This window comes from Neopsephotus bourkii, unplaced genomic scaffold (genome assembly GCF_033783945.1).
Source record: "Neopsephotus bourkii isolate Nb327-2 ecotype Australia unplaced genomic scaffold, CSIRO-AGI_Nbou_v1 NB_479, whole genome shotgun sequence".
Taxonomy (NCBI): domain Eukaryota; kingdom Metazoa; phylum Chordata; class Aves; order Psittaciformes; family Psittacidae; genus Neopsephotus; species Neopsephotus bourkii.
In genome coordinates this window covers 1,914,743-1,931,581 of record NW_026900980.1, presented here as the reverse complement: position 1 = coordinate 1,931,581, position 16,839 = coordinate 1,914,743, and the positions used below count along the sequence as shown (strand labels likewise).

At 38.9% G+C, this 16,839-nt stretch overlaps 1 protein-coding gene across 2 annotated transcripts in view; it reads left to right on the top strand.

Annotated features, from left to right (window-relative positions):
* VPS50 (VPS50 subunit of EARP/GARPII complex) overlaps positions 1–16,839 on the top strand; it is an 86,075-nt gene that overhangs the window by 55,759 nt on the left and 13,477 nt on the right. The window contains exons 21-23 of one of the 2 annotated variants that reach the window (XM_061350085.1): positions 2,689–2,810; positions 3,797–3,853; positions 6,698–6,778. In XM_061350085.1, coding sequence (XP_061206069.1) covers positions 2,689–2,810; positions 3,797–3,853; positions 6,698–6,778 — 260 coding nt within the window. The remainder of the gene's footprint in view (positions 1–2,688; positions 2,811–3,796; positions 3,854–6,697; positions 6,779–16,839) is intronic. The other variant, XM_061350086.1, reaches the window with a different exon arrangement.

Genomic DNA, 16,839 nt, shown 5'->3' with positions numbered 1-16,839 from the left:
TGCATGTTTGGAATTGTGAGACTCCGTAGGAAATAATTTTGCTAATGACCACATATGTGTGAAAACTCAAATGGTATTATTCAGGAGGCTTTGTGTTTATTTACTTTTTTGGTTTTAGTGTTCAGTTTTATATAGATAAGTCTCATAGACAGTACTCTCTACTTAACTGTCTTTAAGGACAAAAGAAATGCTGGAAATAATACTTCAAAAGAAATCTGACAAATGTTCTGCAGTTTTAGCTATTAACAGAGAGCCTCTAGAAAGGCAAGCTACTTTGAGTTGCTGAAACTCTTAAGTGGTGTTTTCAAGTATTTCTGGAAGTTTCTAGGACAGGGTAGATTTGGACTGTTGAGTGATGTTTGGAAATGTTCTCAAGTATTCATTTTCCACCTAAAATAGGAACTTTAGTGCAAATATGTAGCAACGTATAGAAGTTAAAAGTTGGCCTGTTAGAGAGAGTAACTAGGAGGAAATGTTCTTGGAACATGTATTGTGTTGAGATGCTGAGTGATGTAGTAATAGAGAAATGTTCTTGGCGTAGAGAGTTTTATAGGGACAACACTTGGGCAGCGTGTACAGTGTACAGCCCTTTGGAAAAGCATGAGATACTGCCTGAGAGATTACCTTGAATATTCATGCCAGCTGCACAGATACTTGGAAATCCAACTGCCCAGAATGTGACACATCATATGTGTATTATGTATGGGTTGCAGGAGAGTTTAAAAATGTGTTTATCACAGAATTAGTAGAAAAAAATCAGTCTGTGTCAATATAGAATATTCAGATAGCACACATGACGGTGACAGCTGCTTTGATTAGGGTCCCATCCTTTCACAGAATTTCCATGTTGGGCTGCATTTAGTTTTCCCTTTTGGAAAACAAATAGAATTTAATTCTACTTTTCAGTTTGTACATAATAATATGGGTAAAAGCGTTAATAATTCAGCATAGAGTTAACAACTGGGCAAAACTGCCAAATATTAACTATTGCAACCTGTGTTGAATCTCGAAAAAAACCCAAAATATGCTTGCATGTGTTAGCAAACTAGGGCACAGATGCATAATATTCAAGCAGGGAGTCTGAGCTAGATAGAAACTTGGCAGTATCAGGTAATTGCTTGAGTCTTACCATAGTGCTGTATCATCTTACCAGGTATGTAGCCCTGTCATGTATTTGTCAAGTTGATTTTATCTTTACTGAACTACTCAAGTGATTGCTTGAACAAATTCAAATAACTTCCCCAATACTAAGAACTATTTTGGTTTCTTTGTTACTCAGTTTCTCTACTTACCATAGAATCATAGAATGGTTTGGGTTGGAAAAGGCCTTAAGATCATCTAGTTCCAATCCCCCTGCTTAAAACATATTCTGTATCGATTAGTAAATGACTTTGCTGGGCATACCATTAACTTGAAAAACAGTGTTGTTAACTATAGGAAAAAAGAAGTTAATTTAGCACCCTCATTTTTTTTCCAACCTGTCACATCAAAACATGTCTGGAATATGACTGTTTCTTAAATTGTCTGCTATATCGTATATGCCAGGTGGACTGCATTAATTTTGGTTCAGAAATTGCTGCCTAGTACTGTAATGACCCAAAGCTTATTATCTGTTCTTTGTTTTCAAGATGTTAATAGTGCAAGCAGTATGTCATTTTTGAGCTAGCCAGCAGAAAAAGGGTCTCTGCAATATGAGGGTTTTCATTAAGTACACATCTTGCATGGCCCTATGAAAAGAGCCATGCCCTGTGCTGGAAAACTATAAAAACTGTAGGCCCTGTGAACTAGACCTCTAAGGAAAACATCTCCCTGAGTTCAAAATCCTCTGATCATTTTGATTCAGCTAACCTATAGATGCAGGTCCTGAGTTGGCTTTTTTTTTGGTTCGGTTGATTTTGGTTTGGGTTGATTTTTTTTTTTTTCGTTTTGTTTGTATTTTATTTAGTTTTATTTTCCCAAGTCAAACAACAGAGAATAAGAAGGAAGAGAAGGAATTATTCTTCTCCCTGGATGTGTCACAGTCCCAGCATCCTTGTTTTCTGTCAGTCTCTCTTTCTAGAAACATTTCAAACAGACATCCTGAAACTGTTTGGGTTTCTTACTCCAGGATAAAAAGGAAGGAGAGCAGGAAATGATATGTCACTGATGTGAAACACGTTATTTTGAGTGTGAACATATTATTCCTAATTGGGCAAAATCCAATCTTGGCCATATTATTATTATACTGTGCTTCTATATTGCTTGAAAAATAGCCGTATGTGCATATATAAATGCACAGTAATGCATAATATCTTCAGTGGCTGTATATATAATTTGCTAGAGACTTACTTTATGGGATTTTATTTTTTTTGGCTAAATGAAGCTGGAACTTGTAGAGGATCCAGAAAGTTGTACGTTTTGAATTTAGTACCAGAAGGCCAAGCATGGTTCAAGACATTTTGATATGGATTAGCAGCCATATTTAGAGAAGTCTTGAGTTGTTTGTGGTGTCTCAGTTATCATATTTGGCTTTGTGTTTAAACCTCCCAATCTTTAAAATATTACTAAGTTGTTCTTAATTAATGTTCTTAATGAATAAATATTCAGGGCTAGATAATAAACCTTGTAAAGCTGGTTTTGAGTTTGTCAAGCTTAACATTGTCTTTATATCACTTATGTTGAGGAAACTGTTCTCTATTTCATTTTAAGGAAAATACATGCAGATGATGAATATTCTGAAACCAATTGCATTTGATGTGATCCACTTCATGTCCCAGCTCTTTGATTACTATTTGTATGCAGTCTATACGTTTTTTGGCCGAAATGATACGGTAGGTAGAAACATTATTCATTTCCAAGTATCATTGTGCACACAGAATGAGAATACAGAGGAGTTGTCTTTACCTGAAGTACTACCTAATATGTAATCCGCAGAAAAAATTAGTGGCAGCAGAATATATTTGAAAGCAGGACTATGAAGAGGCTGATTAGATCAGCAATAAGGGGAGTAAGTACTGGGAATCTCATTATCACTGGGATATGAATCTTAACTATGTTTTTAATATATTCTGTACTCTTTTTCCAGTAGTATTTTGAAAGGGAGGGAAGACAATGCTAAAAACCTAAAAGTAGTGGCAGAAAGTGGGGAGCAAAGGAGCATGCTGCAGGAGGGTTATGATTTGGAGCCTAGAGAGTATGAGGTGTTTTAATTTTCCCACATGTATTTCTCTAACTTAGATAAGAATAGCAAAAGGAAGAGGAGAAGAGGGCCATGGAAGTTAAGTAGTAACTCAGATTTAGGAGGTTTGAAATATATTTTTTCAGATCTAAATATACTTTTTCAGATCTAGTATTTCTTTCATCAAACTAATTTCATTAATGAAAACAAGGGGTTTTGGGTGATCTTGTAGTTTAAATATATGCTTGTTTGGAGTGTCTGTACATAGCATAGATCAAATTACAACAGCATTGTCTTAAAGCATTATGAAAAGCTGTGTATAAAAACAATCTTCTCTCTTGGCCCCTAAATTACTCCGCAAGTAATAATATCATGGGGTTCCAAATTCATCATCATCTGTTGGCAAATTGTAATGGAGTTTCAGACTCAACATATGGTTCTAAATGGTTTTGAGCTGTTCTCTTTGGCAGGACAAATGTATTTGCAATTTGTTTGTGTTTAGAAGAAGAGTGTTTTTTTGTTTTGCTTTGTTTTTTGTTAACATAATTGATTTCCATTGGCTTAGTCAGCTGCTCTGCTATTCACATGGGTTTGCATTTGTTTTTATATTTTTGCGCCTCCTGTTTTGTGTTCTTAAAGCCCATACCAAGTTCCTCACTCCCTGCTTCTAACAGAGAACAGCACAGTGCTAGGCAGGTAAACATTATAGCAAATGAGTGGTGATGTTTTTGTAGTGTGCCTATTTTTTGTTTTGACAGATGACTTTCCCTGGGAAATACAATGCTTACAAAGGGTCTGTGAATATAACAAACCCTCTTGTAATGCTGCTTAAATGTCCTCACTCTCCAAAGGGTTTACAAACCTTTAGAAAGTAGAGATGGGTGATGGTATGTGATTTAGATCGCTGAGAGTGTTTCTGTTTTATTTTTATCTACAAAACAGCATCAGGTGGGATTCTTAAAGCTATGCTTAAAAGTATAGCTTCCTTAAATGGCTGAAACTCATTGTAAAAATTCTGCTTATCTCCTATGTGAGAGTTAATACACACATAAGGAGAGTGATTAACTGTATGGAGTTCATTGGCACTTCAGTGAAAACCAAGGATTAAAAATACACGTTGCACTCTGTGTCCCTTCATGATACTAAGTCATTGCTCTGTCCAGACCTCTTTAGAATCATTGTTCTTTGTAGTCACCATTTGGCTTTCTTCATGGCCAAAAGTTACACACCGTTGTAACTAGGATTGCTGTTTCAGAATCTTTAATTTGTGGGATGCAAGTTAAGGCTGCGTTTCCTCCTTATCTCAAATTCTGAAGAAACTTAAAATGAAATTAAAAGAAATTGCCTGTATTTACTGTCTACTTACTAAAGTGTATGGCATTCATAAACATGCCACTGAATAATCTTCCTTAGCAGAATAAATTTGGAGTGATTTTTAATTTTTTTGACAAGACATTATGGTAATTTGTAAACCAAAGGCCATTTAACTATAAAGGGCTATGTAGAATTGGTGATGACTGTCTAATGCTCTCCTTGCTAGCCTTACTAGGCCATCAGTTTATGAAATTTAAATACATACCATTTTGCATATAGAAAGAACATAAACTTCTGTGAAGCAGAGCAGTAATATTGATGAGTGACGTGTTCTGTGTGAAGTCATGAGGTTCTGTCCTTGTGGAAACAATCTTTTTTGGGGTTGCTTGTTTTTTTTTCCTCTCTCATATATATGGATGCACAGTTCTGACTTCAGGCTATAACTGGTTGCATGATAAGTCTGGAGCTCCCCATATGTAATGTTTTATGGAAATTGAAGTTTGTTTCTATTTTCAGATATGTTTCAAACGTGAAATTGCCATTTTTTAGAAAAAATGATGTCATTATAGAATAAATAAGTGAAAGTTTCTGATAGCTACTGAAAGTTAGTAATTGAAAGGCAGAAAGAGAAGGAATTAGTGGTGGACTCTCTGATGTGTAGTTTTGATAGTACAGGTGCAAATTTCTTAAAATGAAATGTAGAGGCTGAAACTTGCAAATACATTTTTTTTAAATATGTATATATTTTTCCATTTTTCTGTTTGTTCTTACCTTCACAGGGAGAGTAACCAGTCTTGAATTTGCAGTCCTTGTGGCCTTGAAAAATTGCTTTATGACATTAAGGAGGAAAAAAGATTGTTTGGAGAATTAAGGGTGTGTTTTTTAAAGGGGAAAAAAGTTATTTTCTTTTCCACTCATATATCTGCAAAATGCAGGCATTTCAGAAGTGGTATTTCTATAGTAAAATGTGAAGAAAAATATAAACTAATTTTGTAAAAAAAGCTTACTTCACCTGCACAAAAACAAGGGCATGAACACTTCTTTTAATCAAATGTAGACACTAGGACAGTGATTTATGATCAGGTTCTAGATTTCCATAGAGTGTACTCCAATTCAAATTTGGCCCAGATGTAAATTTTCACTGAACATATAGGATGATTGGGGCAGATGGACATCTTAAGTCAGAAATGTTAGGTGCACTAAATGGGGACCTAGATTATATCATTTTCTGTTTAGAAGGAATAGAGGAGATGTCATGAACTCAAGCACTTCCTTCCCTTGTTTAGTGCACTGAAAGGAAAGGTAGTCTAATAATACAGTCTACAACAGTGCTCCAAATATTGTTCAATAAATTGCCTTTTGGTCTGAATCACATACCAGAGCCGTCTTCAAATACTTACATATTGTTGATACAATGTGTGTTTGTGAGCTGTCCATTTCCACTTTCTTCATTGTGTTAGTTTGTTCTTTGGTTTTGGTTTTTGTTTTTTGTTTTTAACTGAAAGTAGAAGGTAAGTAGGTACAATAATTATGCATGTCAAATCAGACCCTCAGCTGGTATAATTCTTTGCATTTACTGGGAAATGGGTGTAGCTCTGTTGATTTATCCCAGCTGAACATCTGCTCCATAATACTTCTGAGCAGTGAACATGAAGATGGCACGTTTCTCAGGTACATCTTTATAAGCATTAAGTAATAATGAATGTTTTATAAATTGATACAATTTTATGATAATGTTTTAACAATTGATATAAGTTGGCATATGCAAGTTAGATATTTAATAAGGAATTACAAGAAATGTTATAGCTTGAGAAAGGTTAAGACCATTCGGCTTGGTTGTGGTGTGCCTGCAAGTCTGGGGGCATTGTGGTGTGCCATTCTGGACTCATAGTCCATAGCTCCAGTGAGAAAATCTAGAGTCCTACACCAAAATACAGAATTAGAACAATAAAGAGTACTGGTTGTTTATTGGTATGAATGGTAAGCTGTCATCTTCATGAAGGATACTCGGGTCATTCTTCACACCAGTGCAGTACTGAATGCCTTGTCCTCTGTTGATTTTATTTTGTGTGGTTGTGATTATGTGCTAAAACCTTAATGTAAGTAAATTGTAGCCAGTCTTTTACAAACCGAAGATCTGCTATATCACTGCTGGATGCAGCAATTTAAACTGTATGGTTTAAACCAAGTTGTTTTCACAACTTAAATAGTATTTATTTCTTCTAGTTTGAATTGACAGGACTGGGTCTCAGTAGTAGCAGATTACGCACCACACTGAACAGGATCCAGGAGAGTCTGATTGATCTGGTAAGTACCTAGATTTTGCTAATGGTCAGTGGAATAGAAGTCTGTGTAGGAAATTAGGAATTGTATTTCTTCATGGTTTTCTGATTTTTAACTCTCTTCGCATTCAATGTCTGTAATGAAAAAGGCTTAGTTTCATGGTATATCATGATGTAGAAATCATTATTGTATGAAATCACTTGTTTCTATTATACAACAAAATCAGTTTAATAGCTTTTGCTAACTCTATCAACAAAAAAGCTTATAATATATTACAGTTTATGTAATAGAGACATTCCAGTATTATCCTTATTAAAGGAGACGTTTTATTAAAAAGACCCCAAACCAACACAACAGATGACTCATTTTTCTTCAGTAAAAGAACAGCAAAACAACAAACCATCCTGAATATCATTCACCTTACAAGATAGTAGAAGAGCATACTGAGTCCTTTGTTAAATCATTTCTGAACTGTGGGGAACTTCCCCTTATTTATTTTAGACTGTATCCTATTGGTCACTTCATGAGTTATTTTCAAATTATGAAAAGTAAATGCAGTGCTCATGTCACACTGGTAGTAGATTACTGTTCATGTCACAGTACGACAGAAGTCTTTGGGTAGATTTTGTGGTTTCAACTGAGCAGCAGAGTTTATAAAGAAATATTGTGAAGAGCTATGGAAAACATGGAAATTTGAAGTTCTTTTTTTCCATGTAAATATAAACTTCTTGAGACATTATGAAGAACTTTTTCTAAAAGTATCATAGATGCTTGTGTACAAGTAAATAAAAATACTGGAGGAAGAATTTATTTTCTAAGGCTTCTTTCTTGGAAAGTAGAAGACACACGTTCTGACTTTCACAAGGATTTTGCACTCCACAGAATTGTACTTATCGATTTTTTTAATTCATTGCAGTATTATATCAAGTCCTAAATTATTCTTTCAGAGAATCATTTTACAGGATTTTCAGGCCATTTCTTATAGAGTCAGTAGAGGGAGCATACGACAGCTAATAACACAGACCTCTATGAAACAGGAGGCGGCTAGTCATACTGATACTTATCTCAAAGGCAATGTATTGAGAAAGAAAAATTACTTCTGGGAAGGTCTTGCAAACAAATCATTCAAGATTATGAAAAAACAGCAAGTTATGGAATTAATTTTTTTAACTTACTCAGTAGTCATAGTTCTAGACAGTGCTTTGCAGCTTTGATTATTTTTTTTTCATCAGTCAAAATAATTTTTAGCAAATCTTTACTAGAAGTGAATTGGAAAAATAACTGCATTTCTTTCTCTTCCTTAGTCATTTAACAGTGCTGTTAAAGATAATATTAGTGTCAGTTGAAATTAATAGCTATGTTCCAGGTATGCTTTGAAAGGAGGAAGAAATCTGAGCTAACTGCCATTAACTTAAATGCATTCCATGAGGTTTATTAATATCCTATGAACTTATGCTGGTCTTATACTATAAATGGAAATTTTCCAGGTTTTGATTCATGAGGAAGAAAAAGTCTTCTGGATATTTTTATTGTTTGCTTATTTTTAAGAGTTTGTGAAAGTCAAGATTAATCTTTACTGTGTCATAAAATGGGTTTTTCTCATGATTGCATGGACTGTTCTGGACTGCTCTCAAAATTCTTCTCTCTTATCTTTAGATTGTTGTAAATTGCTATCTGAAAATATCCATGTCTGTTGTGGGGTTCAGCCTCATGGCTTGTTGGGAATTTGGGGCTTTTTGCATAGTCTTCTATTCACGGTAACATTATTAAGGGCTATCATTTCTGCTGCATTTCAGTTTCTAATGGCAGCATCTTTCAGTATTTTATTGTAATAAAGATAATCTGAATCTGATAGTTCTGAATCTGTAACTAAGGCTTTGCCAGAATTGCATGTAGATCAGAATAGTTCCTCTAATCTGTCAGTGCCTGTGGAGGTTAAGTTCTGTCATCTATGTCAAGAGTCTTTGGTAATTTAGACTGGATGACTCCTAGCTTTTCTTTTGGACTTTGTCTATTCCCTTTTTGAGATACTAAGTGGATGAAGGCCTTTTACTCTATGTTATTGTCAGGAGGTAGACGAATAATTGAAGGATTTAGAGGCTGTCTCCTTTTTGTAGACTTTCTGTAGTTCTGTTTGGGATTGAATTAATGCCTGGTAGTTTACACCAGATACCTTTTAAGGATACTACTTTTATTATTGTTTAGCTGAATTGTAAGCTTTCTTTGTGAAGGAGAAAGCAAAATGGAAGGGGTGTTCCAGTTCTGGCAAGGTAAAGCTGAGCTGCAGTTAACATTCTTTCTTGCATTTTTATAGCATCTTCGGTATGAAGAATATGGAGGTCAGTTGGAGGCATTCCATGTAGTTCCTCGTGGAGTTTTCTAGTCTTAAGTTTATACTCCCCTATTAATACAGTGTAAGAAGTGTCAGTCCTTTAATATACATTGTACTTACAGTATACTAACCATACTTGAGAAACAAGTACTGTCCTGGTTTTCATTTGGACTGCTGAGCGGTAGAGTCAGGTTTCTTACAGCATCTGAGCAAAAAGGATGCAGCAATTTAAAATGCTTTCTGTCCTCTTCCCTTCATCCCTCCTTATGCTTCACATACTCTCTGCTTCTGCTGGAGGGTCCTTGTCCCCTCTATGTAGTACTCAGCTGTAGCTGAATCACTTCTCTGCTCTTTCACAATCTACTATTTCATAGCAAAGCCAACTTCATAAACTGCAGCAAGTCCACCTGCAGTTTAGATTAATGTTTTAGGCTGACAGGAAATAGCTGAGATATGAACATGTGTTCAGTTGTGTTAACTTCACCACAGGGCAGTTATGTGACACCTCAGATGTGATACATATTATTCATGTCCGTATGCTGCTCCTGCACTGATATAATAGAAAACGTTATAGTAAACAAAAAAGCCAAAACAATAAACAACCACCAAAGCTCACCACTTCAGTGGGAACTAAATGTGCCACTGCTCCTTGTATTTCTGGTACAAAACCATGTTTATAATTTGGATTTATTTTTTTTTTTAGCTTGGATGTTTTGTATAGTGTAATCAAAATGACAATGATGAAAGGATGAAGATAATGAAAGGGCTTAATTCTTTACAGGATTGAGCAAGCTTTTTTTTTTAGGTACTACTGCCTTAAATTTGCTTCCTATTTCAAACTTTTATAAACATTCCAATAACGAGGTTTTGTCCAGTGATGGCTTTTGTTAATCTCTGCACCACTAATATAGATACTGGTTTAAGTATGGTCTGAAATTTTTTTTTAGAATCATAGAATAGTAAGCGCTGGAAAGGACCATAAGATCACCTAGTTCCAACATCCCTGCCATAGGCAGGGACACCTCACACTAAACCATGTCACCCACACCATTGTCCAACCTGGCCTTGAGCTCTGCCAGGGATGGAGCATTCACAACCTCACTGGGCAACCCATTCCAGTGCCTCACCACCCTCACAGTAAAGAATTTCCTCCTTATATCCAATCTAAACTTCCCCTCTCTAAGTTTTAACCCATTACCCCTTGTCCTGTCACTACAGTCCCTAGTGAAGAGTCCATTCCCAGCATCCCTATAGTCCCCCTTCAGATACTGGAAGGCTGCTATGAGGTCTCCATGCAGCCTTCTCTTCTCCAGGCTGAACAGCCCCAACTTTCTCAGCCTGTCTCCATACGGGAGGTGCTCCAGTCCTCTGATCATCCTCGTGGCCCTCCTCTGGACTTGTTCCAACAGTTCCATGTCCTTTTTATGTTGAGGACACCAGAACTGCAAACAGTACTCCAGGTGAGGTCTCACGAGAGCAGAACAGAGGGGCAGGATCACCTCCTTCTACCTGCTGGTCACACTCCTTTTGATGCAGCCCAGGATACGGTTGGCTTTCTGGGCTGCGAGCGCACACTGAAGCTGGCTCATGTTCATTTTCTCATCGACAGGGACCCCAAAGTCCTTCTCCTCAGGGCTGCTCTGAATCTATTTTCTGCCCAACCTGCAGCTGTGCCTGGGATTGCTCCGATCCAGGTGTAGGACCTTGCACTTGCCATGGTTAAAACTTCATGAGGTTGGCATCAGCCCACCTCACAAGCGTGTCACGGTCCCTCTGGATGGCATTCCTTCCCTCCAGCGTATCAACCGAACCACACAGCTTGGTGTAATCGGCAAACTTGCTGAGGGCGCACTCAATCCCACTGTCCATGTCAGTGACAAAGATGTTCAACAAGACCAGACCCAACACCGACCCCTGAGGGACACCATTCGTTACGGATCTCCAGCTGGACATTGAGCCATTGACCACAACTCCTTGTGTGCGGCCATAGAGCCAGTTCTTTATCCACCGAGTGGTCCATTCATCAAATTGATGTCTCTCCAATTTAGAGACAAGAATGCTGTGTGGGACAGTGTCAAACACTTTGCACAAGTCCAGGTAGATGATGTCAACTGCTCTACCCCTGTCCATCAGTTCCGTAGCCCCATCATAGAAGGCCACCGAATTGGTCAGGCAGGATTTCCCCTTAGTGAAGCCATGCTGGCTGTCACCAAGCACCCTGTTGTTTTTCATGTGCCTTAGCATGCCTTCCAGGAGAATCTGCTCCAAGATTTAGCCAGGCACAGAGGTGAGACTGACTGGTCTGTAATTCCCTTGGTCATCCATTTTCCCCTTCTTGAAAATGGGGTTTATATTTCCCTTTTTCCAGTCATCAGGAACTTCACCTGACTGCCATGATTTTTCAAATATGATGGCCAGCGGCTCAGCAACTTCATTCGCCAGCTCCTTCAGGACCCGCGGATGGATTTATCAGGTCGCATGGACTTGTGGACATTCAGGTCCTCAAGATGGTCTCGAGCCACATCTTCTCCTGCAGTGGGCCTAAGGTCTTCATTTCTCAGTCCCTGCGTCTGCCTTCCAAGATTTGGGTGGTGTGGTCAGAGCACTTGCCGGGGAAGACTGAGGCAAAGAACTCATTAAGAACGTCAGCCTTCCAGTGTAGCCAGTTCTCCTGATAGATTCTGGAGAGGGCCCACATTGTCCTTAGTCTGTCTTTTATTTGTGATGTACCTATAGAATCCTTTCCTGTTATCTTTCACATCCCCAGCCAAGTTTGATTCTAACTGGGCCTTAGCTTTCCTAACCTGGTCCCTACGTTCCCAGAAGGAAATTGTCTTCCACACAATCGAGGAACCTCCTGGATTGCTTGTGCCAGGCTGTATCATCCCTCCAGCAGATACCAGGGTGATTGAAGTCCCCCATGAGAACAAGGGCCTGTGAGCATGAAGCTGTTCCTATCTGTCTATAGAGTGCTTCATGCACAGAGTCCTCCTGATGAGAATGTCTGTAGCAGAACCCCACAGTAATGTTCCCCATCGCTGTTGTCCCTTTAACCCTGACCCACAAACTCTCTGTTGACTGCTCACCTGTCTCCAGACAGAGTTCCATACTCTCCAGCCTATCCCTAACATAAAGGGCAACTCCCCCGCCCCATCTCCAGGGCTTCTCTTTTCTAAAGAGCCTGTAACCTGCTATTCCAGCACTCCAGTCATAGGAGCCATCCCACCGTGTTCCTGTGATGCCTATTATATCATACCGTCGTAGACGTGCACACATCTCTATTTCCTCCTGTTTGTTCCCTATACTATGGGTATTTGTATAGAGGCATCTGAGCTGAGCTCCAAATGAAGCCGGCTCATTGGCTGGAGTGGCTGGAATATCTTTACATTGTTCCAAGCATTTATTATAGGTGCTGGCAACTGACTGGGAGTGCTGGGATGAATCGATGTGCCCCTCCCACAACACATCTAGTTTAAAGTTTTCTTGACCGGTCTGGCAAGCCTCCTACCAAAACCACTCTTTTCATTCGTTGTCAGTCCAGCTCCATTAGCCTCCAGTAGGCCTGGCCTCCCAAATCAAGTCCCATGTTCTAAATACCCAAACCCCTGACTATGGCACCAAACCCCCGACTGTGGCACCATTTTTTATGTATAAATGAAATAGTTTTAGTTAAAAATTAATTTAAGGGGCCTACCAATTAGCCAGACTGTCTTATTTGCTTTCTTATAGTTAATTTATACTTACCTACACTGGAAGTGTGCTAGGAACTTACAATGATTAACCAGTTTTCTGTGTCTAAGTTACTTGCCTTTGCCTTAACAAAATACTTATAGGCTAACTCGAAAAAAAGGATAAAAAATACAAGCACTTTGACTATTTGTATTAAAGTGTGCAGTTTCATTTCTGAGAGGTAAGAGAACCATATGACTTCTAAAGATTTGTTTGGCTATGTTGTACTGAATTTCATATTGTGTATCTGAACTTCATATTCAGGCCTTTCCACAGCTAGTACAAAATAGCTTCAGCACAGATATCTCCTATGAAGCAGCTTCAGAGCTAATAATTTGGATCCAGAAATAGCATTCTGCAAGCTGTGTTTCATTCATACCAGTAGGATGTATTAAAAGGAAAACACAAAGAGAAAAATGAAAAGGGGAGGAAGTGCTATATTTTCAGCCTCACTATAATGCTGAGGTGGGGTTTTGGTTAGGCAAAATACATCAAAACAAGTGCCTTTTTCTGAGCTGCCTACATCTCCTCACTGACAGTTCTGCAGACTGGGGTATGTAGAGATGCCTACACACATTTGGTCTTCGTAATTTCTAACAGGAACGTGGTTTTGCAGCAGTAATGTTTGTATTAGCCTGTTGAGACCAGTAAGCCCCAAAGTAGGTACAAGGCATCAATCAAATTTATGTGATCTAAGATGACTGGTGATTCGGAAGGGAAATTTCTACTTCTGATTCCTTACTGTATCTGTCTCTAAGCAGCTTCCTTATCTTCACAAAATGTAACGTAGTCATGGTACTGCTGTTACCTAGATGTTTGTGAATGTCCTGTGTATGCAAATAGCTGCCTTGAATGATACTGCTGCTTCCAAAAGTGAGATTTTTGGGCAGATAATCATGGAATACTCATAAATATTTCATTGCAAACTGGATTGATCAAGTAAAACTGGGATTTAGAATGAAGTTTGTCAGAGTTACTGTGCCTTACAGCAGTAGAAAATAAATCACTGCAGTAAAACAGTATATAAGCATTGCAATGCAATGTATACAAGAGTAGCGGAGAGGAATCACTGGTATGAAGAAGTATCAGTTAATGTATTTTAGGTTCTGCCTTTGATTTAGCTTTTGGGGTCTTTCCCCATAAAGTACCTTTTGGCAGACAGTAGCTTAGAGATCAAAGGTGCAGACATGGAAAATGTAGATTTTCCATCTGTACAAATAAGATAAGGATTGGGAGGAAAACTTCTTTTCTTTGTGCCTGTCTTTCTGGCTGGTTTTGGCTTTGACCTTTTAATGCTGTGGAACGGTACGATTCAGTTACACTAATCCCTGTTCTGGAAACAAGCAATTTGGTTTTATTTAAAATGTCAGCACACAGTCCTGCGTGGACATAAACCCTTTTATATCCTCGTTTGGCATACCAGTGGCAAGCTCTGAAGAGTCTTGGCTGTGGAATTCTTTACTCGAAATGGCAGTGCCTAGTGCAAGACGCTGCTCCTAAATACATAGCTAAGCTCCTCACTAAAATGGTAGCTGTGAGCTGTGATACTTAGTGAGGTCTCGTTTAATCAAAGATAATTTCTCCAACTTCTACAGTCCTTGCTTGGTCTCCTGCGCCTTCAAAGAAAAAAGCCTGAAGAAAAAAAGGACAATTTGTGATTTATTTATTTATTTATTTTCCCCTAGAAAGATGTGAACAACATAAGATCCTAGAATCATAGAATAGTTAGGGTTGGAAAGGACCTTAAGTTCATCAAGTTCCAACACCCCTGACATGGGCAGGGACACCTTGCACTAAACCATACCACCCAAGACATTGTCCAACCTGGCCTTGAGCTCTGCCAGGGATGGAGCATTCACAGCCTCACTGGACAACCCATTCCAGTGCCTCACCACCCTCACAGTAAAGAATTTCCTCCTTATATCCAATCTAAGCTTCCCCTGTTTAAGTTTTAACCTGTTACAACTTGTCCTGTCACTACAGTCCCTAATTAAGAGTCCCTCTAGGCCCCCTTCAGATACTGGAAGGCTGCTATGAGGTCTCCACGCAGCCTTCTCTTCTCCAGGCTGAACAGCCCCAACTTTCTCAGCCTGTCTCCATACGGGAGGTGCTCCAGTCCTCTGATCATCCTCGTGGCCCTCCTCTGGACTTGTTCCTACAGTTCCATGTCCTTTTTATGTTGAGGACACCAGAACTGCAAACAGTACTCCAGGTGAGGTCTCACGAGAGCAGAGTAGTGGGGCAGTATCACCTCCTTCTACCTGCTGGTCATGCTCCTTTTGATGCAGCCCAGGATACGGTTGGCTTTCTGGGCTGCGAGCGCACACTGAAGCTGGCTCATGTTCATTTTCTCATCGACAGGGACCCCAAAGTCCTTCTCTGCAGGGCTGCTCTGAATCTCTTCTCTGCCCAACCTGTAGCTGTGCCTGGGATTGCTCTGACCCAGGTGTAGGACCTTGCACTTGGCATGGTTAAACTTCATGAGGCTGGCAATAGCCCACCTCACAAGCATGTCACGGTCCCTCTGGATGGCATTCCTATTCATACATAATGACAATATATTGTGTGAATTGCTTGTCAAGTGGGGGAGAAGTCTCTCTATACAAAAGATAGTTCTGTCACGAAAAGCACTTTGAACACATGCTAGGACTTCTGCAGTTGTTTTACTTCCTCACATTATTAATTTAGAGCTCTTGATATAACTTCTTATTTATTTGCTTGACTGTATTACCCAAGTAGACTGGAATGATTTAGTGAAGCTTTCCAACTTATTTCCTTGAATAAGTTTTCTGGGCTTGGCAATTGCTTTGTCTCTCTTTGGGCAATCATTGAGGCATCTCATTTTAGTCCCTTCAGGCTCTTCTTGTTGGGCACCCAAAGCTTGGGCTGATTCCTAGTTCCAGAGAACTGCAGATGTCCACAGTTACAGCTGAGCGTCTGGGAATCATCATCAGCTCCTACTGAAAATCTTTCTTTGGATAAGAAAAATGCTGCGGTGTAAATGTGTGTAAATGTACCAGATTTGCTTACGTGAGTTTGTAAGGTAGTGGTTTGGGTTCCCATGGGTCTGAGAGTGTGTGTGCTTTTGTGCGGAGGCTCTTTTGATGCTTATTTTTTGAGGCATAGTTAATGGCTTATTTCTCAGTTGTCTATCAACACAGTGATTCCTGATAAAGGCCTTGTTGCATTAGGCTAGATGAGATAGCAATAAACTTGCTAACCTTTGGTATTTTCTTATGCAGAAGTCTGCCACTTAATTTTGGATGCTAAGAAATGCATGAAATGCAAAGATCCAAGAAGTTTCTGCACGAATTTTACTGAATTCTGTTCCTGAAGTCAGTGGGACTGATCCAACTGAGGTTTTGGATGTGCTTGCTTTGTGACAAAAACCACATGGTCATTTAATAATTTCTGTTAATGAAGGCTGGAGGAAACAAAAACCACGTGCATTATGGAAGCCCTGTCAAAGTGATCTTGTGCTTTTCTTGGGTTTTGGCACACTGGCTATTTCCTTGGGCTTCCTTTTTGCTATGAACACGCTTTTGCACCACCTGCTTATTGGAACAAACCATGAGAATTAAATGCTCGGACTGTGTTTGGCCAGTAGAGTTTAACTCCCTGGTTGAACCCTAGTATCCCTTTGATTTAGTCAGTTGTCTCATGCATGTTTTGTGTCTTCAGGTGCAACATGACATCAGCATTTGAAAGGTTCACAAGATACTTAGCTTTATGGGAAGCAGGCAGGTAGGAAAGAAAAAGTTTAAAATGTATCATCTGAATACTGAAGTGACGGGCAACTGTGGACTGCATAAATACAAAATTAAGTCTTTGTAATATTTGGGTTTTACATAATTTGTAATTAGTCTTCTATGATGGGGCTGCAGAACTGATGGACAGCGGTAGAGCAGTTGATGTCATCTACCTGGATTTGTGTAAAGCATTAGACACTGTCCCACACAACATCCTTGTCTCTAAATTGAAGAGACATCAATTTGATGGATGGACCACTCGGTGGATAAAGAAC